Here is a 27,159-nt window from a genome sequence, read left to right on the forward strand (position 1 = left end):
ATTCTGTTTTAAAAATAAGAATGCTTTGCTTCAAAATAGGTTGGCAGTATTTTTCAATGAGCCTTATTTATGGATTACTTCAGAAATAAAGACCACAGGGTTTATGATACCAATTAAAGAGTTTGTAATTAAAGAACAAATACTTAGGGGAAAGGACATGTTTTGAGTCTTGAACTATTGCTTCACTTTTTATGAGAATATACATTTTACTTTTGAGACAGGGTCTCACTCTGTCGTCCAGACTGTAGTACAGTGGTGCGATCTCGGCTCCCCACAACCTCTGCCTCCCAGGCTCAAGTGATTCTCCCACCTCAGCCTCCTGAGTAGCTGGGATTACAGGTGTGTGCCACTATTGTCCCACTAATTTTTGTATTTTTAGTAGAGACGGGGTTTCACCATGTTGGCCAGGTTGGTCTCAAACTCCTGACCTCAAATGATCCATCTGCCTTGGCCTCCTAAAGTGCTGAGGTTACAGGGGTGAGCCACTGCACCTGGTTTATTTTTTAAATGTATTTCAATTCTAGGTTATTTCTTGTTAACTAAACATGGCCCCAAAATATACAGAACAGATAATCCCTTCCCTTTAGTTTTCTCAGCATATCCCTACTGATTTCTATTCTACAGAGCAGAATATATAATATATAATCCTAAACATAATAGTATATAATCCTAAATGCTACAAATGTTGCCCTAGTTCAATTAAAAAATGTTACATACTCATATGTATTTCAGAAATATATCATTATATGAAAAAAATGTTATATTCCTAACATTATCAAGTCCTCATACTGTGATTCTAATTCCTTTATTGTTCATGTTGAACAAACTCAGATAGAAGCTGCTGTTTTGACATCTAAAATTCCTGATCCTTTTAAAGAAGTGGATGTTTTGAATTCTGACTGCTTGTATATATCCATATATATTATACACTATGACCCCAAAAGAATGCCAAAACAATAAAAATACTATTCTCAGATTTCCAAAAAATGTATTAATTATGAAGTCATCCCAAATTCAAGAATATACAGCACTGCATTCTTCCATAGAATTGTCTTTATATCTTGCAAATATATATAAATACAAGTCCTTTTAAAAAGCAGGCTCTCATCAGATGAGTGATCAAATCTTTTTAAGCGATGCTTATAAAGAATAAAGTCCTATGACATTGTCTAAAAGTAACAAGTATTTTTTTGTCTTGGTCTACAAATATTGTCTTTCACTGAAAAGGATGTTCCTTCCTATCACACAGCTCATCATGCAGAGCTGAGTAAGCAATGACTGGTATTTTTGTTCACAGCCTTATTCTGCCCCTTGGCCAGGGGCAGCTATGATTATTCTCCTATGTAAAATCTGGTTGCAGACAACTCTACTGAAGGTGCCCACTGAATCCTCCTCTTTGCAGAATCCACGCTGAGAGGCACAAGTTTCCAAATCCTTACCAGTCTTGTCATCCCATTGAGATAAGCCAGGGCACCAGTCTCCCCTCAGTGCACAAAAGGCAGCATAAATTTCACACTTCTGTAAACTCAGAAAAAGACAAAGGAAGAGCACAGGAGCAAATAAAAAAAACTCACTCCTGAACCTCCATCAAAGAGCAGGGCATGTTGGCGAGCTCTTTGGCAACAAGAAGTAGGAAGTCAGGAAAGCATGTTTTAATAGAATGGATGACCATGCATAGACAGATTTTTTCCTTTCTAAACAGAGTATCGAGCATGCTCTTTATCTTCTAATTTATGTTCTCAAAGGGAAGTTCAGTGATTGTTATATATTAAAGTACATTATTTTATATGTTATTTTATAGTGCCTTGAATTCTAATAAACACAAAACTTTAGCATGCTAACCTTTTAATATTACATATAGTCTTTAAAAATGTGCTATTTCCCTAATGCAAGTGAGCAGGTATTGCAATTTGCCATGCAATACAACACAGAAGCTCACCTCTTTAACATGAGTCATGTAAGGTGAAATAATGATGTAATAAACCAGAATAACAACTGCCATAGGGAGAAAAGTATATATCAATAAATAAATGTGACAGATCTTATAGTTACATTCTCTTCTTTGAGACCAAATGAAAAGTTCCAGTTCAAAAAGACAACTTTCCCATAAAATCCAAAATCACCAGAAACTAGGGACACAGCCTCAGACCATTTTCCTTTACCAGAACAATGAAAATGTTACCATGGAGGAACATTAAAAATTACAACAGTGCTCACCTGAGTGCTATAATTAAAACTGTGTCAACATTTTCCTTGTAAAACAGATCTTTCAAGGGAGATTGCACATTAACCATTATAGCTGACTACAGACTTATGTAAGACACATAGGCTATTTTTTCTTCTAAGAAATATATTTCAATGGAATCAAATCTGATAAGGCCCCAGGCTTATATAATGTAAGAAAAAAAAAACCTGGCTAAATTTTAATATTCAGTTTATCACATATGATAATAATACATTATTTCATTGTTCATTTAAAACTGTAAAATTGAAAGATTGGTAAATGTTATTATGTTCACCTTTGGCATAAGATTTGTTCTCTGGTAATCATCTTTAAACATATCTTTTAAAGTACATGCTTCAGGGCTCCAAAAGCAAAAGCCCTTGCAACTGAAGGTGTCTCCTTCCCACAAATGGGAATAAACATATCAGACTGGAAGAATCACAACAAAAACTACCCTGAGACCTGCCACATGTAAGTTCCAGATATTTGTGTTGGGGGGGGCGCACACAAAAAGTGATCTGAGTTGTCCCTTTGCTCAGTCTTACAACAATAACAAAAGAGGATTTTTTTAAAGGTAAATTTTATATCAAGATGAAGAGAAAATCAAGATAAGAGGTGAGGTTAACAACCTGTGATATCCTTTCTACCTGTGAGATTCAGCCACCAGTGTAAGCTAATCTTTGAAAAGCCAATATTAAAAGGGCAACATGAGTATATGGCTGACATTGGCTCACTTATTTGCTTTCTCTCATCTGTAAAATAAATGAGTTGATGAGAGAGTCTCTTCCTTCTCTAGGATATATGTCACCTATGGATCCACCAAAAATATTTTAAAGAAGAATTCTCTAAAATTCCTAGAGGTGGTAGAAGCAACCAAAATTAATCTAGTATCCAAGTCACAGGTTTCTGTAGCACAGATAGTTTTGATAAATCTCTTCAGAAAAACAAGGTGACATTTTTTGGTCTATAATTCTGTGCTTGGCAGAAAGGTCTGCATGAATGTATGCAGGTATGAAAGTGCACATGCAACGGGGCCACATGCAGAGGAGTGGGTTACACCACAGTCATTCTCCCTAGGAACAACTTTGATCAGATTATACTATGAGACTTAATAATATCATCTCTTATAATAATAAAATAAAATTTGTGCCAAAGAATACAAATTTCAAATTTATTAAGGTGACTGTTTCAAGGTAATATTGATTAGAATCCCAGAACGAGTCTTACACATAAATTCAAGTTTTAGTAAATTGTTCACATATATTTTATCTCTGGACTATCCTTAAATGTACCATGTGTTCCATGAGGGAATACAATGCTATATTTATATTTATAAATGTTTATTTATATATAATGGTAATATTTATATTTATTTACCTTGTAGACGTAAATTCACCGTCATGATGGTGGAAGGCAGGAGGAGGGAGAGGAGCAGAAAAAATAACTATTGGGTACTAGGCTTAATATTTGGGTGATGAAATAATCTGTACAAACCCTCATGACATGAGTTTACCTATATAACAAACCTTCATATGTAACCCCAAACCTAAAATAAAAGTTTTATGTATATATACCATTCCCGTCCCATATCTAGTATATATGAAACTTTTGGATGACAAAAATGTCCTACAGGACAATAAAAAACAACATCACCCTTGCCAATGATACTGTAGAAAAAATGAAACCCATTCTTGTTCTCCTCATATTCGAGCAAAACACATGTACAGTTATAGAATAACACCCTATAATTTCCCTTCAATGGTTTGATAATATAATATTCTCTGAACCAAAAGACAATATTCACCCATCTAGTCATTGATGGCTGGGATTGCTTCAGAGCATTACTTGATGCTGGATTGATGACATGAGACTTCTAAATAAAATGCTAGCTCCTACATATTTTTAGAACATATCCTGATAGATGTTGAAGGAACTTTGCATGTGGTCACTGAGATATTCAGCTTATATTGTTAGAACAACACCAGAAAATGAGATAAAATCAATTTGGTCAATAGAAGAAAATGCTTCTGTATCCCATTGGCAATAAGGTCTAGAGTGATCTTATGTTTCCTAGCTACTGTTTACAATAAGGATGCATAACCAGGGTCACAAATTGGTATATGACTACAGAGGTAAAAGTGACACGAGGAAAATAATATAGGACTTGATGTCAAAAGACCTGTTTCTGCAACCTAATGTATTTGCGCACTTAGGAAAAAACAACATACTGATACTCAATTTTATCATCTGTAAAACAAGTATAATAATACCTATGTCATAAGGTTCTACAGAAGACTGAATGTGATAACATATATGAAGGTTCTAGGTAAACTATGATATTTAGACAATGTACAGAATTTATATGATGGTAATGTCCCTCCATGAGACGAAGGTATTCCCCAATTTAATTATCCTTTTGAATTCATGATAAAGCAATCACATGTACACCACTTTTATGTAATACAACATTGTGTGTTAGTGATGTAAATTTTGAGAGACTGCTATAGTTGATAAGAATTTGCTACATAGTAGTAAATACTTCACATATTGTGAAGTGATAATAAGAGCATGGCAGCACAACAGATTATAAACTAGCTCTTATGATTAACGGTATTTCACAAAAATGTACTCAGTAATTCTAATCCAGTAATTTAAGTTTTGTGGCTTTGTTAAATTTAATGTTGGAGAAGCATGAATGAATGAATAGATGAAAAGAGAGAGACAGACTTAAACCCAGGTGTTTTTGGACAATGCTCAGTATATAACTCACTTTCTTTACTTGGCTTTGGTCTCCCATTACAAACACTTCTCTATTTCTTAAGTGTCCATTATAATGTTAGAAACTTGGTGAGAAAGAAGATTCTAATCACTATATACCTACATTCTTATTTGTCATTTACTTCCAAGTTCTATTAATACCCTAAAACTCAAGGCTTGGTCTTGATTTTGAGTGCCTTGATACATTTCCGTAAAATATTCTAATGAAATTCGAAATTGGGGGAGAATCCTGCAAATTTTTGTAGACAGATTTTTCAGAAACACACAAGAACCATCTTTTTATGTTGTCATTTCATTGGTGTTTTAAATGTTGCTGGCACATTTATACATTTTATGGTTAAGAAAACTGTTTAATTTGTAAACATGCCCTACAGCACCCTGAGAGCATCAAGCCTTTGAATATTTCTTCATGAATTGATTCAAGAATAATGAGCTTGGCTGAATGCAGTGGCTCATGCCTGTAATCCCAGCACTTTAGGAGGCCGAGGTGGGAGGATTGCTTGAGCCCAGGAGTTCAAGACTAACTTGGGCAACATAGGGAGGCCCTGTCTCAACCAAAAAAAAAAAAAAAAAAGTCTGGGCTGCAGTGGCACATGCCTGTGGTCCCAACTACTTCTGAGTCTGAGGTGGGAGGATCACCTGGGCCTGGGAGTTTGAGGCTTCAGTAAGCCATGATTGTGCCACCGCATCCAGCCTGGGCAACAGAGCAAGACCATGTCTCCAAATAATAATAATAATGATAACGAGCCAAGAGCGCAAGAGCAGGTTCATTGGCAAATGTACTCCCCACCTGAAATCAAATCTTTAATATTATGACCAAATGGACTTCAAGGGCTCAAGCAGCTGCCCCAGGTCACTGACACAGAGACAGTCAAATCCCTCAAACAAGTGGTACTAGGATGAGTTTAGATGTCCAGGAAGTACCCAAATTGCATTTAAGGATTTAATGTTGGCAGCCTCCAAACAAAAATAAAAGAATACTCAAAGATCACTTTAAACATCTTTTAGAGCCATGGGGTGCAGAGATTGGCACTGAGGAACCCACAGACTGAAGCACAGGACTAGACACTGTCAGGACCTGACGCCACTGTCAAGGGGATGGAACAAAGGACACCGCCAGCCAGCTGGTAGGACTGGGGAAGGGGAGCCAGGTTCTACACTGTTGGCGAGCTGCAAAGGATACACATGAATGTGATGGCACAACTGACTACCTGTACTAGGTGAATTTCAGTCTGGTTACTGATGTTTAGAGAGCATATTTTATACTGCATTCTCTAACTTCATCTCACCATAGTATAAACAACTAGGGAACGATGAATCCTCTATTTCTACCTTGTAACACCTGTATATACAGTATACAAATAATATATATGTGTCTGTATATATACATGCAGTTTTTGAGATGGAGTCTCACTCTGTCACTCAGGCTGGAGTATAGTGTCACGATCTCTAATCACTGCTACTTCTGCCTCCTGGGTTCAAGCAATTCTTCTAACTCAGCCTCCCAAGTAGCTGGAATTACAGGTGTGTACCACTGCCCCCAGCTACCTTTTCCATTTTTAGTAGAGACAGGGTCTCACTATGTTGGCCAAGCTGGTCATACAAAGAATATTTTTATCAAAGAAGATACACTCTTCTCCACAACGATCTCAGATTTTTGTTTCCCCCAAACAGAAATTTCAGAGCAGGTTTGGGCCAACAGCCGGGTAGTCATATCAAAGGTTTGGGTTACACAAGGATCATTACAAACAATGAATGTCAGATGAATCTCAAAACAAATCAAGCATAGAAGGAATCAACGCAGCAGAGAGAGGGGACAGGGCTTAGTTTGGGTAGGAGAAGTAGCCTAGAGAGCCCAGCCTGTGGCAGTCATTCAAGGAAGTCAGAGACGTGGAGACATGGCCCTGTGATAGAGAACCAGCCACTTGATAGTCTCAGAAGACTCACGAGAGAAGAGACGACTGTGGACGAGGAAGAAATTAGTAGAAGGTAGTAGCTGTTACAAAAGAGAATCTGTAGGATAAGTGAGAGAAAGATTCTATTTTAGCTCCAATGAGAACGCATAAATGTCGAATGAAAGAATATGGGAGTCCCATCTGTAGAAATCACAGGCCTGAGACATTCTTTATCAGGTTAGGAGGAAGAGTAAGGTGAACCTTGAAGATAGCGAAGGACTTGCTGAAGAGCAAAAGAAATTAGGCCCCATGACCAGGCCCAGCCTGGTGGCAGAATCATGGCCAGCACAGGCAGGCAATGAAGGGCAAGAGGCCCCACATGGGAACATCACTGCTAAGGGGCACAGTCTGGGTGGACTGAGTCTGTACAAGAGCAAGATAGTGGCAGGCATGTCATGCGGGTGTGTAAAAGCAGAAGGCCCTCTGTGTTGGAGATGAGTTTGATGTAAAAACTACACACTCAGGGAAACTCAGAACTCAATCAAGCTTAGATCAGAAACAATTTGAAAGAATGAGTTATGTTTTCTTTAAGACGAAGCGACCTTTGTTTGAGTTCCATTACTTTGAAAACATAGTTAATCTATAAAATTATTCATTGTCACAGATTCCACAAGATTAAAATTAAACCTCCCTTTACCTTTCTAACAGCAAAATCTAATGACTGACTTGATTGACAGACTTCTCTCCAAATTATCTTTTTAGTTCCCATTGCTTAAACAAAAAAAAGACTTAACTAAGCAATAATTTTATGAAGCATCTTTGAGGTCTATTTTACTATTTTACAGAGCTATTTTACTATTTTATAACCATTTGTGGTATACTATAGTGAGGAATCTTGTGAGACCATATATACATAATCCTATTCTCATTTCTTTTTTAAATAAACATTTTAAACAGAACTGTTCATTGAATAAAAGCTGCATTAAAACAGCAACTGGATTCAATGACTTCATTCATTTTTGGAGCCTTCTCAGGTGAGACTGAATTATCACCTAATGACTCTCTTAACTATTAAAAAAAAACAAGGTTTTTTGAAAGCAGGAAAAAATATGTGAAAATAGAACACTTGAAGTAAAATTTTAAGTATTATGATGCTGTCACTTTAACATCTATAGACTTAATTGTTTTCCAATTGACATGTGAGAAAAAATGTCCCAGGCTAGGTAAAAACATGCTGCTGAATGTTCATTGAGAAAAAAAATGAAGACAACAAAGAAAAAAGGTGGAACAATTCCAGCTCTCCGGTGCCTAATATACGATGAGACCACTATGCATAGCTTGGTGACAGAAATAAAGATTTTCCTTTATTTTTGCTTTTCCTCTATTTTTCTTTTTAAAAGGTATGCATGAAAGAGATACAAAGCTCATTATAATACAATATGAGCTGCACATTGTAAACACCAGCATTATTAGATGTCTGTATCATTTTTAGCCTATACTTCAAATAGCTACAAGATTAGGTGTTGGATTTATACAAATTGAAATTTGCAACTTTTAATAACCTTAGTGCTTCCTCAGACAAGTATCATCTGTCTTCCCTCCTCAACCCTTCCCCTATGCTTGCCAAGAAGGAGGGTAAAAGGAGTAAGATGCTATGTTTGGAAGCCGGAATTCAACAAACTGTTGTGAGACAGGCTAGTGATAGAATGGAGCCTTCACTTCCATAGATGTACCCATTCTGAATTTACTGCATTTGCTGTTACTGTGCGAAACAGGGCAGAACAACTATGTGAGCTGCTGCATTAGCAAACTGGCCAAAGTATCCCTGTTGTTTATACTTCCCCACCGCACAATCAGAATGGAAACATTTGCTCTATTGGAAGGCAGTGATAAGGATGGATTTTTAAAGTTTCCATTTTTAAGTGAAAATGAAAGAAAAATGCTCTTCTAGATGTGTTGTGCCTTTGAGCTCCATTTGAAAAAAGAAAAAAAAAAGGCAGAGAAAGCTGCTGTGAAGGTCACCGAGTGAAAGAACTTCCTCAGGGCACAGAATAAATTAAATCCCAAGGAAAAAATAAAATGTGATTTCCAGAGTGTGAGGCACAAACTCCAAATGACAATGATTGACAGCCAAACTATATCCGTGCAATATCCAAGACTGCACGTTCTCATTTACCTCAGTGTAGCCAGCAAGCGCCCATTAAACATCCGTCTGATGCCCAAATTAACCTTCTTGGCAAACTGAAAGAGGCACAAACTATCATAATCAACCTTTCATTATCACAGCAGCCTCTAGTTAAAGGGTCAGAATAATTGTGCCATCAGAGCCTTGATTGTTTTCAATCAACAGACGGCTGGAGTGACAGCTCGGTGATGGAGGAGTCTGATGAAACCGCACCAGGCCTAATCAGAGCAGATGAAAGGAAGGCATGATTGGTGCAAATGAACAGTCGTGCCTCTCCTTTTCATTTACAATCTGAAATTACTCTTAAATTTGTGGGGTTTTTTTTCCCTCCCTTATGAGCACCACTGAAAGAATGTTTGACTTATTATGAGTTCTGACAGTGCAGAGTTATAAAACACAGGTAGGGTTATCAGTTGAGGCTTTAAGTGGGTATTCAGCATAATTCTAACAAATTCGCTCTTGAAAAGCACAAAATGACTAAAAAGGCTTCCAATGACCTAACCTCTCAGTGCTGTTTCATTAGCAGGCCCATTTATTCTGCTGGCTGTTAAATGATGAGAAGACAAAACCAAGGGCAGGACTATCCTGTAAATGTTTTCTCCCAGTCTCACTGCTCCGCTTACTTCAGTATCAGTTCCTTTGCCCCAAAATCCTGACAGTCCTCTAAAAGCAGTAAGACTATTAAGAGCTCATCCATCAGAGGGCATGCCTCAAACAGGAGTTGTTTTTGCTTAAGAACTTGATGCTATGATAGGAACCACAAGTGGTAGGAAAGGGACTGGAACCCACCAATCCTATGTGGATATCAAAAAGAATATCTGGGGAAAAGGAATAAAAAATTCTGTGATAGGCCAGGCTAAATCTGGCATTAAAAGGATTTGGAGAGAAGTGAAACACCGTAAAGCTGCATCTATATAGGTGCTTCTGTTAACAAACTATTGGCATTAACATCCTTAAAAAGTTTAGTGATTAATGGAATATACACTGGGAGTGGTAAAGATAAGCTTCTACCTTCTATTTTCTTTAATGCTGAGGCCAATGAGCCAATCATGGGAGTATTATGATTTAGGTCAGTGCTGCAAAACAAAGGAAAGCTTTTTAGCTGCAAAGATTAATATGCATCTAGTATGTGTGTGTGCACGTGTGTGTCAACCCTCAAGTTGTGTACTGTGTGAATCCACTGGCATATGTGTAAGAGACAGAGGACAGGGTGGCTGTTGGCTCAGAATCTAGGGTAGTTTTCAACCTTTTTACTCAAAATTTTTATATAAAACTGAAGCCATTTTATTAGCTAGATTGTGTGTGAAAATGGTGAGATGGGGTATATAACTACTAAGGTAAAAAGAAGCCTTATAAAATAACAGCCTTCAACTTCCATGCAATATTTAGCAAAATTTGTTGCCTCAGAACCAGATCTCATTTTATGAGTCATTTGTTCACCATGAATGTACAAAATTCATGTAGTTGTACCTGCATGTAAATGTACTTCAAGCAGAATATTGCCAAATCTTTCATATGATTTTCTGCAAAATCTCAAAGCTTTTGTTTTTCAGAAGACAGCTCTCAAAACAAGATATCTGGGAAATGGTTCAAACACATGTATTTTCCAAAATCCATCTTTGCTCTCCCCCACTTTCTCAAGTGCTGCATTCTTCAGCGGATCACTTCACTTCTTGTGTGCTCCCGGGCACCTTCCACAAGGTTTATCAATGAATGACACATGCTCCATCATCTCCTGAGGGTTTAGTTCTCTCAGTGTGGTGTTGGCTTTTTAAGGCATGACTTCCTTCTGCCCAGAAGGCAGTTTGTGTATAGGTCAAATAGGAGTGGCTTCGGGATACTGACTACATGTGGGGTTGAAAACAGGATTTCCTGGCTGTTTCACAGAGCATGAAGACGAGAAGCAGGCCAGTTTGGGTAAGTGCCTATTCTAACTCCCAGAATCCAAAGGATGTGGAATTAATCATTCTAAAGCACTACACAGCCCCGCTACATTGCCTAAATCTTACATGAGATGAGAAGAGCAAAAAGATTCTTCAGGGGTCCTGGCAAGCCTGATAAATCAACCCCTTTGTTTACTTTATTATTTACATTTTATTGGATTTATATGGGGCTTCACTCCAAAGAGTACATAGTACCAGCAGTGGGCAGAATAAGGAATTTATTACAGTCCTCAGCAGGTCCAATGTCATTCTCACTGCCAAGGAGAGGGATGCCTAAAGTGTATTTGCCTCCTAAGCATCGTCCTTTCTGGAGGGAGAGGTTTAGTTTTAGTTTCAGCTGAGAGTAATTTCCCATTGTGATTGGCTGACTTATAGTCAATTTAGTATAATTAATGCCAAATTACATTGTAATTCACATAGAATTACAAATTAAAAGCTATATTAGGAGCAAATGAATTAATCAAAATTAATGATATTATGCTCATTTGTTTTAAAGTGTTAATAAGATAGGTCCTCCTAAAACGTTTAAACTTTAGCGTACCATCCATCACTCCTTTAATTACCTGATTTCCTTGTGTGGCCAGAGAAGGTAGCGTGTGGGCATTTCTCATCAACAAGAACACACACAAAGAAGATATGTGCACTTAGCCTCTGGTGCATGGGGCTCTCTTTAGCTTCTGTTCTTGAAGCATAAGTAATACTGTGCTACTTACCTATACTGACTTGTAACTCTTCCAATAGACAAAGGAGAACAATGCACAAAATCTTTGATATCTAACTTTAGAATCCATCATTGACTTTTTTTTTCCCTGAGTGAATTTATCTTCTTGGTTATGGTTTCTCTACCGGAATATCAAAATAGGTTTGCAGTTCTTCAACATACCACCACACGTAACAAGGAGGAGGTGGTCAGACGAAGGGTTGGATCCTCACCATGGAGAATGCATAGCTCTGTATTATGAGCATCAAAAAAAATCCTAAGAATGTTGTCTGAATGCTTCTCCTGATTAGGATCTCAGAATGGCCACGTTTTTCCTCCAGGTGTGCTGAGCCAGGGTGTTCTTCATTTTTCCTTGGAGCAGAAGTTTTGGAGGCAAGGGTAGAAGAAGCACTTCTAAGGAGTCAGTAGTCAACTAAATGTTGAGGCTTCTCCTGACATCTCTTTTGAATGTAAGTAAATCTAGAGCATCCGAACCACTTTACAAGTAAGTCTAGATCCTCTCCCTTAGAACACCCAGAATAGCAAATCTTTGGTTTGACACAGCCAATTAGCATGAGCATCATTGCCATTCAACTGGCCTAAAATGGAAGAAAACGGACTCACAGGATCGTTTTTGTTGGAAAGAGACTAACATTTATCAATTTCAAGAAATTTGTATCTTTCACCCTCTTTATTAAACTCCTTATCTAAGCCATCACTCAACTGTCAATTTGTGCTGCATATCTAAAATTTCAATATATTGGGCATAAAATGAAGATGCAATGATCAATCATTTCCATTTATTCCATCCAAACTCTGGTCTTGAATAGGGACAACAGCCTACAGACTTTTTCCCACGCAGTCTGTGTCACTGCACTAGAAATAATGGTACTCCTGGTTCTTTTTTACTCTAATTTATGTCCCTTGGTCAGATTTTAAAGAGCTCCTCCCTTATTGGCTTTCATTTCCTGCTTTATACTATACCACTGTGTACTTTGAAGGAATAAAAGGTGGTTCCCTCCCTCTGCCAGAATTCTCTATGTTTTCTTCCTTATCAAACCATCCAGAGCCCCAGTCTTCTAGCCTCTAATCAAAATAGACCCTCGGCAACACTTTTCTGTACCACTTTATTGGAGATAATTTTGCAACTTTCTGCAAAGTCTCACAGGTGAAAATGAAAACTGGTAATTTATTAGAAAATGTCTACTTCTGGCTCACTCATTATAGAGTAGTATATAAAAACCTTTGACTTATGAGAAGATGTATAAGGTACTTTGAGGTTCTGTTTTCTTACAGAGTTGGTGTATTTCAAGAGAACACAGTGAGACCTCCATTGAAACTTATGCTGTGAAGTGAGTCAACTATTGAACTTCTGGAAGCTTTAGTTTTCCCACTAGTTAAAATTTGGATCATACTTGCCTTATCAACCTTAACAAGGCTGATGAGAGACTCAAGAGAAATTATGTGTGTGAAATGCTTTAAAATGTAAAGCTCTCTAGGCTTGTAAAGAATTATTATTGTTGGTATTATTATTGATGGACTTCTATGCTAGCCTCAGGGTTTCTACCTCATATATGGCTTATAGTTGGGTTTTATTTTTAAATCCCTGATAACCCAGGTAGCAGCACTATTACTGCAGGCCACCAATGCATAAGTAATATTCTCCAGTCATCTTTTTCCTTCTCACAGCAGCCAACAACAAAATATCAGTCTGGAAACAACATGAATCACAATGAAAATTAGAAGCAGTGAACATAAATATGTCATATCTCATAAATCACCTTGTTCTGTTGTGCTCATTATTTAAAAAAAGAAAGAAAAAACTATTCACTCATGAGAACAGCAGCATATGAATACAAGTTGAGTCTCCTGTAATTTCTGATAATCACTGCCCCTTACAGCTACTCAGCAACACACAGCTCTAGCACTGAGGATTAGCTGAAGCAAAGCTCCTCAGAAATGAATATGTCATGTGTCTTGCAAAGGCATATAGCCCAGACAAACAAGAGCAAAGCCACAAGTCAAGCTACTGGGGAATGCATCCCCAGAGGAGTTAGCCAGTTGTAGATCAGGAGGAAAGACGAAATATATGCTCTGGCAACCAGGAGCACCAGGCCCTGACATAGCAGCATTATTCCATGTCCAGTTGGGGGCCCTCAAAGGATAAAATATCCTCTGGGCATAACACTTTTTGGGATGCAAAGGAGTCACCGTTTATTCTCTTCACTAACATCTAAGAAGAAGGAAATGGAGCTATCACCATCACATTTGTAGAAAAAAACTGAACATAGTTGGGAAAAACTATAAGAAGTTTCAGAAAGAAAATTAAGAAGTGGTACGAATTTGTAAGCTGGGACTATGGCCATGAATTTGATAAGCTTAAGAAATGGTAAGTTTAAAAAATAGCGGATATCATGAAGATACCCATAAAGTAGCTATCTGGGAAAATAATAGTAACAACACATGCATGTATGAAAGAGAATTGAAGAAGGGCAGGAACACAATGAAAAATTATAATTTTGTTTGGGGATAAAAGTTTTTATATTTTATTCCATTTCTAGTTACCAAGATTCAAATATTAAGATGTGAACACTGCTTGTAGACTTTTTTGATTAAATATTTACCCACAGCCTGATTTGTTTGAGGTTTGGACTGCATCGCATGGATTGGCAAAGGTTTGTGACGCTGTTTAGAGGGTGCATACAGTGAGTGAGAGTTAACAATGTGCAAAACATTGGACAAAAGGCGAAGGGACACTGGGTCACTGGGTGATATTGAAACATCCAGTCAAAAGCATGTCATCTCCATTGTACCCATATTGTTTCAACGTGTGCCCATTTGGTAAATAAATAATTACACTATTTGGTCAGTCCCCACTGGGAAGGAACTGGGCAGGTGGGAAAGAGCAGTAAGCAGAAAGCCCCACATCAGAAACTGTCAGGCCCATGACAGCAGGACCCTGTTGGTTCTTCCCGTTACTGACTGTCCAGCCCCCATCATATGGTAGGCAACAGTAGTACCCCACAGGACACAGTTGAGCAGAGCAGGCACTCAATAACTATTTGGAAGGAATGAAAGAATAAATGAGGCACATGTCATCCAACAGAATTAGAATTAGCAAAATGACACAGACACAGAGGCAGTCACAGAGGCCATAATTTGTTCAATCAGCGTTCTACTCAAGGGAACTAGAATGATCTTTTTTTTTTTTTTTGAGACAGGGTCTCACTCTGCTGCCCAGCTGGAGAGCAGTGGCACAATCATGGCTCACTGCAACCTCAACTTCTTGGGCTCAGGTAAACCTCCTCTTTGGGTAGCTGGGACTACAGGTGCATGCCATCATGCCTAGCTAATATTTTCATAGAGAGAGGGGTTCCACTATGTTGCACAGGCTGGTCTCAAATTTCTAGGCTCAAATGATCGACCTACCTCCATCTCTCAAAGTGATAGGATTACAGGAATGAGCCACTGTGCCCAGCTAATCAAGCCCTTCTTAATACCTGTTAAAGTCCTAGAGTTAACTGGATGCACCTCTGTGCCCATTGCCTGAGTATTTCTGAGCTTCTATTACAAATTTAGAAGCTATGGACCAAAGTAGACAGAGCTCAAGAATTAGAAGACATGAATTTGATTCCTAGATATGTTACCTCAGTTTCTCCTTTTGTACTACAGGAGAACAAAGCAATAATAAATGCAGATACATTCTCAAAACTGTGGTATGATATTCAAATTAAAAGTATTTTAATAGTATTGTTTGACATATAGTACTATTTAAAGTCTTTGCTTCTTCCTGGCCAGAGGTACATTTGGGTCAATTTATTATCGAAGAGATAAAAGATGAAAGCTGAGTACATCACTAGTGTCCTCTACTTTCCAACTATAAAGGGATAGTAGCTTTTGTTTGGGTTCACTTCTGGGACTCCTTTTGAAGAAAATGATTAATTCAAACTGTAATATGGCTGATTCTGTGGTACACATAAAAGCCCAGGAGGTACGTCTCGAAAAACCACTGTATTTGAGATTGTTGACTAAACAATATGTGGTTTATGTCTCTCGAGATATAAAATAAATGTGTTATTAAGAGTATGACTTAGGGAAGCAAATTTCCAACAGAAAATATGGAAAAATGCAGTCTTTAAAAGGCCAAACTCATTTTCTGTATCAATTTTCTTAGAATAAATCCAGTCTTATGTAGGAATAGAGGATATCTTATTATCCATTCAAAACATTTTAATATGAAAACTCTACATTATTGTTTTTATTAATTATTAATAGAGTGCAAGAGAACATGGCAGTGGGTAATGCAAACACTACAGCACAGCCTCTGCCTCTAGGGATGGACAATTGCGGACAAATATGAACAGGATTGCCTCAGCCCCAAATCCGGTGACATGGACCCTCTTTGCCGCACTAAAATGAGACATAATTATTAGGTTGGCGCAAAAGTAATAGCAGTCTTTGCCATTAAAAGTAACAGAATTTATTCAATAACAGAATAGAATAGAATAATAGAATAAACGAAACCCTCCCTGCTGAGCTCTTGCCTTGTTTGATGTCACTCACGTTTCGCCTTGTTTGATGTCACTCACATAACCAGTGAATTTTTTGGTCTTAGTATCTACTGAAGTCCAGGCAAAGTAAGACTCAAAATACAAGTAAGAAGTGTCCTCAACTCCAAGGTTAATAAAGTAAGAAAAGTACTGTTCTTTTTTTGTTTTTTGTTTTGAGACAGAGTTTTGCTGTATCATCCCGGCTACAGTATAGTGGCGCAATCTCCACTCACTGCAATCTCTTCCTCCCAGTTCAAGTGACTCCTCTGCCTCAGCCTCCAGAGTAGCTGGGATTACAGGTGCCTGCCACCACACCAAACTAATTTTTGTATTTTTAGTGGACATGGGGTTTTACCATGTTGGCCAGGCTGGTCTCAAATTCTGGATCTCAGGTGATCCACCCGCCTTGGCCTCCCAAAGTGCTGGGATTACAGGCATGAGCCACCGTGCCAAGCCAGAAAATTACTGTTCTTACAAAATAATAAGTCCTTTCACTAAAAGTAAGAAACAGTTATAAACAAATAATTAAAGGAAAACAAAACTTCACATTCAGAGATAAGGATGAAATAAATTTCTCTAACCTAACTATTGAATATTTTTGTAAAACATTTTACCCCAGAATCTAGCTCTCAACACAATGCCTAACATGTAACAGGTGGTCAAGAAATACTCATTTGTATTTCCACAAGCTATTTTATTTCATTTTAAAATATGTATCTTATTTCTGCTACTTTGGAGATAAAATAAAAATTCGAGAGCTGTACTTATGGTTTAAAATCATACTTATGGCTTCTCTCCATTTGGGAGGAGGCCTGGGAGAGGGGAATGGAGTTAGCAGGCCTGTCCTCTGCCTTCCTTCCACTCTAGCATACTTTGGGGCATTTAGTAGATACTGAGCACATATTGATGGGTGGGGAGCCATACTTTCTCCCTATGCTAGTGTGTAGAAGAATTGATGTTATATTCAGGCTTTTTCTATAAGCTGTACTCCCACGGAAAACAGTAATCTCTCACTCTGGTGAAAGAGAACCTAAAGGCAGAAGAGGCAGGAAATGCATGTCCCTGAAAACAGAGATGAGTCAGCACTTCCTATGAAAATGAAAACAGATCCAATCATAAGAACGATATGGAATTATTTCACTGTGTTGTTCTAAGTTTTTTTTTTTATGAAAACTTGCCATGTTTTGCCTTATTTATATAAAAATATTTTACTGACAGTTAAGGATTATATATATTCAAGGTTCACAATATGATGATTTGATAGGCAATACACTGGGAAATGATTACCGCAATCAAATGAATTAACAAATCCCTGGAACCCATGCTGTACATTAGATCTCCAGAACTTGTTTATCTTCTAACTGAAAGTTTTGTGCCCTTTGACCAACATCTCCCCACTTCTTGCACTCCCCAGCTCCTATGGCAAGATCCTGGCTCAGCAGTTTGAAAATATATGCAAAATCTAACAGAAGATATTTAACAGGGCCCTACTGAAACGAAATTCTAATTGGGAGCTAAAGTCTAAAAGCAAAATCAAACTTATAGAGATTTGCTAGGTCACAAATGCCAGTGACCTCACGTCCCAAATTTTCATTTCAGCTGACTTGTTCAGTTTTAGTCTCTTTTCTTTGAACCCAATAACCAATCTGGTGTCTTTTATCCGGAACCTGATAAATTCCTCGCCTTGAAACATAAAACCAAACTGTTAAGCTGAATTGAACTAAATTTTTCTTAAAACAATATATTTTAGGGAACTTCTATGTCCTTATCCATCTAAGGTATGTATGTGTACAAGTCTCTATGTTACCTCTAAATATAGAGTGAAATTAACCAACAGATCAAGTAATTTCAGACTATGGAAGGGACAAAAATTTGTCTAGGAGGGACCAAGAACACTTTGTGAGAAAAAACTCAGAAAAAAGCTTAAAAAGGTCAGAAAAAAAAAAAAAAAAAAAAAAAAAAAAATTGAAAAAACAAAAAAAAAAAAAAAAAAAAAAACAAAAAATAGTTACAAGGCATCATCTTGGGGTATTTTACAGGTTCATGGATCCACAGAATGATTACTGTGGCCTGCATACCACACATTTTGTCAAGGAAAGGGCCTGGGTAAGGCACAGCAGGAAAAAGTAAAAAAGAGTTTGTTCAGTGAATATAATTTGAAGTTTCTTATGACAGGTCTTCAGAGCCAGACTGCATGAAGTCTGGTGAATAATGAAAATTAGACCTTTCACCAAAATGGGACGGTCCCCGATTACATTATCTATCAGTAGATAGTAGACCACCTGCGTAAGTGTGTGTGTTTACCGTGCTCTCACCTAAGTTACCAGTTGCACATATTAATCAAATTGCCCTCCCCCCTCCATCCAGTTTTCTATTGCCTGTCCTACCTTGTGCCAGTTTCCTTTCTCCTCCCCAACACCCTTTGCTTCACTCTTCTTCTTTAAGACATGGGATGGGGATTTGTCAAAGTCAATGAGCACTTTATTACAGTGAGAATGCTCCATAATGAACAATTCAGCAATTTAATGAGATTCTGTAGATCTGTCTCCAGACTGTCCATCAAGTTTCACTTCTATAAAGCACCCTGACACTAATCCTCTGGCATACCCAATCTCTACCCTGGGCTGAATATTAGATTCTTCCATGGTATATTGCATTACTAGTATAACCTCGGCAAAAATGATGAACTTAACTATACTTGAGGCAAAATAGCTGATCTGATTTGATTTTTCTCTATGGGGTTGAATATGAGGGAAATACTTATTTACTAAGATAAAGCAAAAACAGTTTCTTATTGCCTGCTGAATGCCTAAATTGATAATATTTATGTGAGTCTTTTAATTCTTTCTTGAGAACCAGGTATTAAAAAAATTATTGCCTGCAGCAGAAACCAGCTTTTAAAATTCTACATTATAATATTAGTAACCTTTAGAGAGGCAATTATGATAACTCTTAAGTGGACAGTATGGAATTTTCTTGACACTCAGCCATCTGCACATTACCATGTCGATCTCTGGCAGTGCCTTCGACTGCGTCACAAAAAGAGATAGAAGCCACAAGGATGGTTAGCCTTAGATATCAATTCAGTTAGAAAAAATTAAATGCAGGATTCATTCCAAATCTTCTTTTTCCCTTGGGAAGTGAAGAAAATGTGGCTACTTCCCACTTCAAATTGACCAAAGAAAATTCAAATTACTACCAAATTCTACACATCCTCGCCAACATGTTCAACCTCTGCCTGAACAAACGTTACCAGAAATAACCCAGGAACCACAAAAATTTATTCTTTAGTGATTTTTTTGTCCCTATATTTTCTTTATCAAGGCAGTGAAGACATGGGAGCAGGTGTCAGCAGACCTACATTTGAAGGCTAGCTCTGCTCTGTGCCTCCGAGCAAGGCAAAGAAGCCTCGTTTTGTGCATCAGGTAGATGCAGTGATAATAGTTATTCTTTCTGGACTGCTGTCAATAAGTTTGCAAAGAGCCTGGGACTCAGAAGGCCTTCAGGACGCTGCAGCTCTTTAATTGCCTCTGGTGGAAGCGATAATGAAGAGGGAAGTTACTGATTAAAGTAATACAAATAATGAAATAAGGGAGAAAGACATCAGGAAAATCATTAGCCAGTAGAGTCAGCTACCCAATAAACAGCTACCTATATGACTCTATTTTGGCCAGAATTAAAATATTCTCTAAATATTACTTGATAAGATACTAGGAATTCACTGTTTAATCAGCTAATTGAAGATGTTAAATTTTCTCTGGTAGCCTGTATATAATTATTTTTCAAATGGTTGTAAAATCTTGGAGGCATGGCACCCTAGAACTAACAAAACGGCTAGCCAGTGCTTCAGAGAGTGAGACAGACAGGCTGTAATAGGAAGGGGGAAGATGGGCTCTCTAACTGTTCCCCAAAGACACCATGTGGATTGTTCAAGGATAGTCACTGGGGATGAGCAGAAGAGGATTTAAATTGAATTATCAACTTCAAACCACAAAACATCCTCCTGTCCTCTAGACAAAGGAGTGACACAATGTGAAAAGAATGCTATGTCAGGCGAAAAGGCAGGGCTTAGGAAAATAGCAATGAATGCAGAATGAACTAAGGATGGAGATTTTTCCACTGCTGTGCAAAAAGAGCTTCATTTCATTCGAGATCCAAGCTGCTCTCTATTGCAACAAAGAAATGTTTCAGAATTGTTTACAGCAAAGGCCCAAATTTACTCTGAGTCTACTAGTTTTAAATATGCATACATATCACTTTACAATCCATTTTTTCCTCATATTTAGTTTAGGAAACAATTTTTTTTCAGGAAAAAAAATCACCTGACTCAGATGTGACCACATTAGGTTCTGGGTAGCCACAGTGAGGGTCTCATGAATCGCCCCTGAGATTCCCTGAGTTAAGCTGCAGAGTACACTGAGGGCTCTGAGCCTTAAGGGCTAGCATTCTCCAATTACTTGTCCATCAAGGAAGCATGGCTTCTAAAACAACTCCGTGAGGACCAAAGCCTCTAAAATAGTGGTAATTGTTCCTCAATCCTTTAACTTCCAATCATGGTATGCCTTGTCAGTGCCAAAAGAGGACTGTGCACAGTGCCCTTACCTGCCAGATCTGCTCTTCGCTTAGGGAGGTCAGGCGGTCACTCTTCAGCACCTCCTGAAGCAGGCAATAGGGAAGCGTTAGAACGTCTTCTGGGCGGCTCTTCAGAAGTTCAGAGAGATGTTTCACTAAGAAATCGATCACTGCCTTCTCCAACAAAGTGAGGTTAAAGAGGTCAGCAAGTCTGTACAGATCCAAGTAATTAAAGCTATTTAATTCCTGGGTGCCAAAAAAATAAAAATGAAAAAAGATCTCTTAGAAATCAATACAAGAAAGAGCAGGCAAGAAATTCAGATTGACTCACTAAGGTTTTCATCACGGAGGTGGGAGAAGTGGGACGGATAATGTAAAAAAAAAAAAAAAAAGAAAAGAAAAGAAAAGAAAATCTAAATTAAAAGGCTCTGCATAGAGAACTGCTATTCTAGAATTCATAATTTTTACTCATTTTACTCTTCTTAAAACCCATATATTTAAAGACATCTTAATAAAAGGAGTGAAAGGGGTCTCTGGATTCAAGGCCTGAAATGTTACTTTGCAACATTCTAGAGACATTTTACTAATGAAAGCAATTGATTTTTCTACCCTTACCATATTTTACGGCTTTTTCTGTACTAAAATTAATGTAAGGGCAGGTAAACTGAGACCCATGATTAGATGACACAAACTACATATGAAGATAGACTGACTCTGCTCTTTCTCCAAAACTTCAAACTAAGTAGGTCTTTAAGTCAAAACAACCCATCCTGTCTTAACTAAAACCCAGAGTTTCATATATAAGGTCTCAGGAAATGAGGAAATCTCACAGAAAGGACTCCTGTTTGAATAATTATATATTGAATCCACCTAAGATGGATGATTTGTAATTGTTCTTTGTTTTTTTTAGCCTCAAATATTCCATTTTCCCCATCTTTTTGAAGAGTTTCTGCAGAAATGCTTCCAATCTGGGAGGATTTTACCTGCGCTCTCAAGCTCATAGCCAGGGCTCTACAATTCTTCCTCCAGAGAGCCACAGCTTCCACTGTACCTTTGTCACTGTACCCCCACAAAAGTCATAGGTACAGTACACTTGTTCACAGAAAATTTACATATGTCAAGTAGAATGAGAGTGGGGTGTTTCCTACTTTCCCCTAACTTTTAATTTACAATTATTAATGTAATCATGGGCAATATTTTCCAATAACTTAAGAAATGTGGAATGCTATCAGATCTCTATTTTACTCTATAAATCCAAGTAATTTTCAACATACTTTTCCCCCTTTCCAGTTATCTAAGAGTATTAAGAACTCTTTACTGAGGTGCAGTTTGTACCTCAGTAAATAACTGTATGAAGTGGGGAGTTGAAGGATAAAGAAAACTCACTCCGAGGCAATGATAACATAGCGCACACACTTCCTTTTGGGGCAGATGGGCTCTGTGAACCTTAGGCAAAGCCATTGCTTCTTGTCCTTTTGGTTAAACCATGTGTAAGCAACATAAGCACCAATAATTCTGCTTTTAAACTTTCCATTAACGTGATGGGGGAAGGTGGGAGGCAATAGTTAAATGCATTAAATGCCCACCAATAGCACTGTGGATGGGGAAAAAATTACGGCTGTTATAGAAAGAGTGCCATTTCTAGTTCTAAAAAGTAACAAATGCTCATTTCATAAAATTCAGAAAATACAACGTATGGAAAACAAAAATCGTTCATAATTTCACCATGCAGAGATAATCGCTATTAATGTTTTTGTATATATGCTTCTAGACTTTTAAAAAATAAGTCTTTTATATGCTGAAAAAAGGGACAATAATTGCATTCAGGACCAAACAAACCATCAGCCACCAAAGGCACTTGGAGGCAACCAAGGCAGGCAGAGAAGAGCAAGGGCAGTGGAGGCAGGCAGAGTCGGCTCAAACCCAGACACACCATTGACTGGGGATTTGAATCCAGCTTGACACATCATTGACTGGGTCAGTCACCGAATCTTTGTTATTCCCCAAGTACAAATTTAAGAGCTCAGCCAGCTCATAGGGTTGGCATAAAGACAATGCATGAAAAGCACTTCCCATAAAAGTTTGGTACATGGAAAGTACATAGTAGATTGTGGGGGAAAGCAAGAACAATGAAGTATATTTGAGCATTGTTGTTTGGGACCCATAAACCATGATTAATCATTGATGCAAGGAGGTCAAAACGAAGCATGTGTTTTCTTTAGATATTCAAGTCCTGAATAAGGCACACCATTAACTCAGGGAAAAAGGGAGTGGCCAAAGTAAAAACCATAGAATTAAGATAAAAACGAATTGCAAGTTAATGCCTTCCACATCTGTATAACTAACTCACATCTTTCTTCTAAGCTCTGAATTCATTTTCCCAACTGCCTATAAGAAGACACTGTCTCTCGGATATCCCACAGTAATAAACTCATGTCCAAACTGAGCTTATTTTATGATAGCCTTCATCTTCTCTTGTATCTTCTCTGTTAGATAACAGTCACATATAGCCACCCACATCAAGAGCCCAAAAGCTGGCCCATACTTCTCCCTTATAGCTAGTCAATTGCCAAGTCCTGTCTCTTTTTCCTCTTTAGTATTAGTTCTGTCCCTTATCATTCCGTCTGGGCTTCTTGCAATGGTGTCCTAAATTACCATTCCTGCCTCCAGTTGCAAACTCTTGATCCTCTCTTTTTTACAAGAATCTTATCATGTTCATCATCTCTTGAAAGCCCACAAATAAGTTCCTATTTGCATTTGGGGAAAAGTCCAAACTCAGTGACACTGTATAGCCTTCCATGACCTGGACTCTGTGATCTTTACATCCTGCTGTGCAGCAACCCCGTCCACCCTGGCTTGGCTCTAGCCATGACAACAACCTACACATTCACACCATGTGCCAGGACTACAGCAGGCACTGGCAACGCAGATGAGCAAAAAAAGGGCAAGCCCTAGGCCTTGTAGGGTATATAGTCTGCTGGAAGAGAAGGCCATAAATCAAAAAAAAAACTTACAATTACTTGAAAAACTATAACTGAGGTAAAAGTTACAAAAAGTAGAATATAGGACTATGAGTGTCCACAACAGGGATTTGACTTGGAGTTAGTAAAAGACTAACTTGGAGTTGACTTCGAGTAGAAAATTAGTAATGGCTTTCCTGAGAAGCCATTTGAGGCTGAGAGTTGAAGGAAGAGCATCCTTTGTTCACTTGGCAAAAGGTAGGATGTGGATGTATAATAACTACATTTTATTTCTGTGTTCTCTATGTTCTGGCATCCAGGGTCTCACTGACTGGGCAGAGACTGCCCCTCCCAGGGCTAGCCAATTCTCTGAGAGAGCAAACAGCTTTCATATACACACTAACCAATCCAGAACCCATACTCTGAACCACCTCCTCTATGTGGCTCCTAGACTCCAGGAGGCAATAGTCCTCTGTCCCCATCATCCCAGGAGCAAGTACCAGACAACCAGAGCCAGCCCCTACACCCTAGAACCCATGAAAACTGTCAAACTAGCCAATCATAAGCCTGCTAACCCTGCCTTGCCCACTTCCTTCCTACAGATACCATTAAAAAGCCTCTTGCCCATTTTTCCCCCTCACTCCTGCCTCCTCACCAACCCTGGGGCTTCGTGGTCCTGGAGGTGTGGCCAGTGCCCTCTTCTTGGAGCTGAAACAAACCATGTTTTCAATGGCAATTGTCTTCTGATGTGTTGGACTCACCATTACTCAATAATAAACATCATTCTCAGCAAACTAACACAAGAACAGAAAATCAGACACTGCATGTTCTCACTCATAGGTGGGAGTTGAACATTGAGAACACACGGACACAGGGAGGGGAACATCACACACCAGGGCCCATCAGGAAGTGGGGGGCCGGGGGAAGGGAAAGCATTAGAAGAAATACCTAATGTAGATGATGGGTTGATTGGTACAGCAGACCACCATAGCTCACGTATACCTGTGTAACAAACCTGCACGTTCTGCACATGTACCCTCAGAACTTAAAGTACAATAAAAAAGAAAAATAATAATAACAAAACCTACATTTTAAAAAAGGGTGATGGTGGGATTTCAGGAAAATGCTCCAAGCTACAGAAGCAGCATGAGCAAAATTCCTATGGGTGAGCAATTGTGCTTCCCTTGTTGCATCTGAATATCCTCTATAGCACATCTCTCTTCCTCTCTCTGTCGCCCTCTGTCACATTTCTCCATCTTATTTGTTTCAGAGCTTATCGCCACCTATAATTATCTTCAGCATTTATTTGCCTACTTGTTTATAATACGTTTATCTCCTCCTCTGATTCCCCAGTAAGTTCTACAGGAGGAAGGAGCTACTGGTTTGTTCACCACTGTATCCCCAGATCCTAGAACAATGCCAGGTACATTCAAGCTGCACTTGCTGAATGAAGAAACCATATCATCTTTTTAACCTCCCTGGATCAGGTCAAATTGACCACCTCCTCCTGTATGCTTCTGCTTTGCCCTCTACAAATATGTCTAGCATATCACTTGTCACTGCAAACACCCTTTGACTGCAGATCTATCTCCCTCTACCAAATCTAAGCTTCTTGGAAGCAAGGATTGTGTTTCACGCCTTGTGTGTCCCTGGTATCCAGTAGAGAGCAGATGCTTAATACATGTGTGTTTAATGAAAGAATGCCCATGAGCTTTTTCTGTTTACTTATAATTAGGCAAAAACAGAATAGCCCATGTCTTTCCAATATGTCTATCCAATTCTGAACCTTGTCCAAATCAGGCCATTTTTCATACCTCACAGGCCTCCCTGATTGCCCTTTTCTCTATCTGGCCTTCGACACATACATACAAAGGCAAAGCAGTGGTCATCCTGTTTCCTGGGTAGGAAAATTGGTAATCACAACTAGAGTTGAAAGTGTTACTGAACAAGTACAATATAATCATTCTTCTGTGACAAAAAAATCAATCAACTCTAAATTTCTTTTTCAGTCCAACAGAGAATTGCTTCCTATATCAACTGGCTATTTAAATCAAAAGATTTTAATATCTTTTCAAATGATATTTTGTCCTAATTACAAGATTGTCTCTTTTTTTCTATATTCTGTGACTTAAAAATCCAACTACCCAGGTAGATGCGGTGGTTTTGAATGGAAATTACAGCTCAGCAACAAGAAACTCTCTTGAGTAAAAGAAAATCTTTCTCTTTTTTTTCTAAAAAGGTTTCATTTCTGTCACACTGTTTCTCACTTGAAATTTAGTTTCTATTCAGAATTATGGTGCATACATTGTTGTTCTTTGGGGAATATTTTTAAATGGTATTTATTTTCCTCTGGTTTAGGGCTATTTGGCTTCTCTTTTTCCTTCTATTTGTTTCTCATAGTGTGAATGACAAGTTAAATAACAGAAGAAGAGTCATAAAATGTGTCCCCAATACACACTAACTATGGAATAAACAACAGTTTTTCAAGTTCAATAATTTTTAAACCTTATATATTCCCCCAACTCAGTCTTTCTGTGTGGCCTCTTTCCCTAATTGGTTCCTTCAGTGGTTATTCCCCAGATTAACTACTGAATATGGTAGGGGTTAAAATATGGGAAAGGCAAATACTGTTTTGTTTTATATTCAAGCGTAAGTACATTTGCAAGGCAATTATCAAGCAGGACATGAGTGGGAAGAAAGAGGGCAGTTTGAGGACAGTGTTGACCCTGTGGCCTTTCGGCTTACCCTTCCCAAACCAGTGAAGGCAGCAAGAGAAGGACAAGTCTTAGCCTCGGTGATGTCCCCTGGTGGGTCTCATCTGCAGCAGAGTGGCCATGGCCTTTGCAGTGTCTCTCAATATCTCAATTAAGCAGTTACTACTAATAAATGACCAAAGTTTATACAAGAAGTACTTTAGTTTATAATTTAGAGCAGATTTAAGCCTATCTCTGAAATAATGCCACCCAGACTCACTTGTATTCTACTATACCTTCTTGAATGAGAGAAAAACATGTAGCCTTATACCTAGAGTCTGCATATTTACCACACATAACCCACAGCCTGGCTTACAGATGTCACGCTCAAGAGCTGTGTCTTGGAGGCCAAAGATGATACAAGCTGAGACTCAATCATCTATATTTCTGAAACGTAGCCTATCTTAGTTTTGGCTGCCGCCATGGCTCCCTGGCTTGTCAATAACCCCATGCCCATCCACACTTCAGTTTAATCATGCCTCTGGAACAGAAATTATACACATAATGCATAATTATATGTATCTGTTTGTAGTACAGATAGTCTACAGTAGATGCAGTCATCTTAAAAACAGTTGTCTTGATATTCTTAGAACTGGATC

At 38.3% G+C, this 27,159-nt stretch overlaps 1 protein-coding gene across 6 annotated transcripts in view; it reads right to left on the minus strand.

The window, feature by feature from the left end:
- Positions 1–27,159, minus strand: part of KLHL32 (kelch like family member 32) — a 170,529-nt gene that overhangs the window by 33,977 nt on the left and 109,393 nt on the right. For 5 of the 6 annotated variants that reach the window (XR_001821882.2, XM_037735055.1, XM_017518958.2 and 2 more), the window contains one exon: positions 20,878–21,093. Coding sequence is in view for 3 of the 6 variants with exons in the window: in XM_037735055.1 (XP_037590983.1) it covers positions 20,878–21,093 (216 nt within the window). In the remaining 3 variants the exon portion in view is untranslated. Of the gene's footprint in view, positions 1–20,877; positions 21,094–27,159 lie in introns of those variants that run through there. The other variant, XM_017518964.2, reaches the window with a different exon arrangement.

This window comes from Cebus imitator, unplaced genomic scaffold, assembly GCF_001604975.1.
Source record: "Cebus imitator isolate Cc_AM_T3 unplaced genomic scaffold, Cebus_imitator-1.0 Scaffold717, whole genome shotgun sequence".
NCBI classification, from domain to species: Eukaryota; Metazoa; Chordata; class Mammalia; order Primates; family Cebidae; genus Cebus; species Cebus imitator.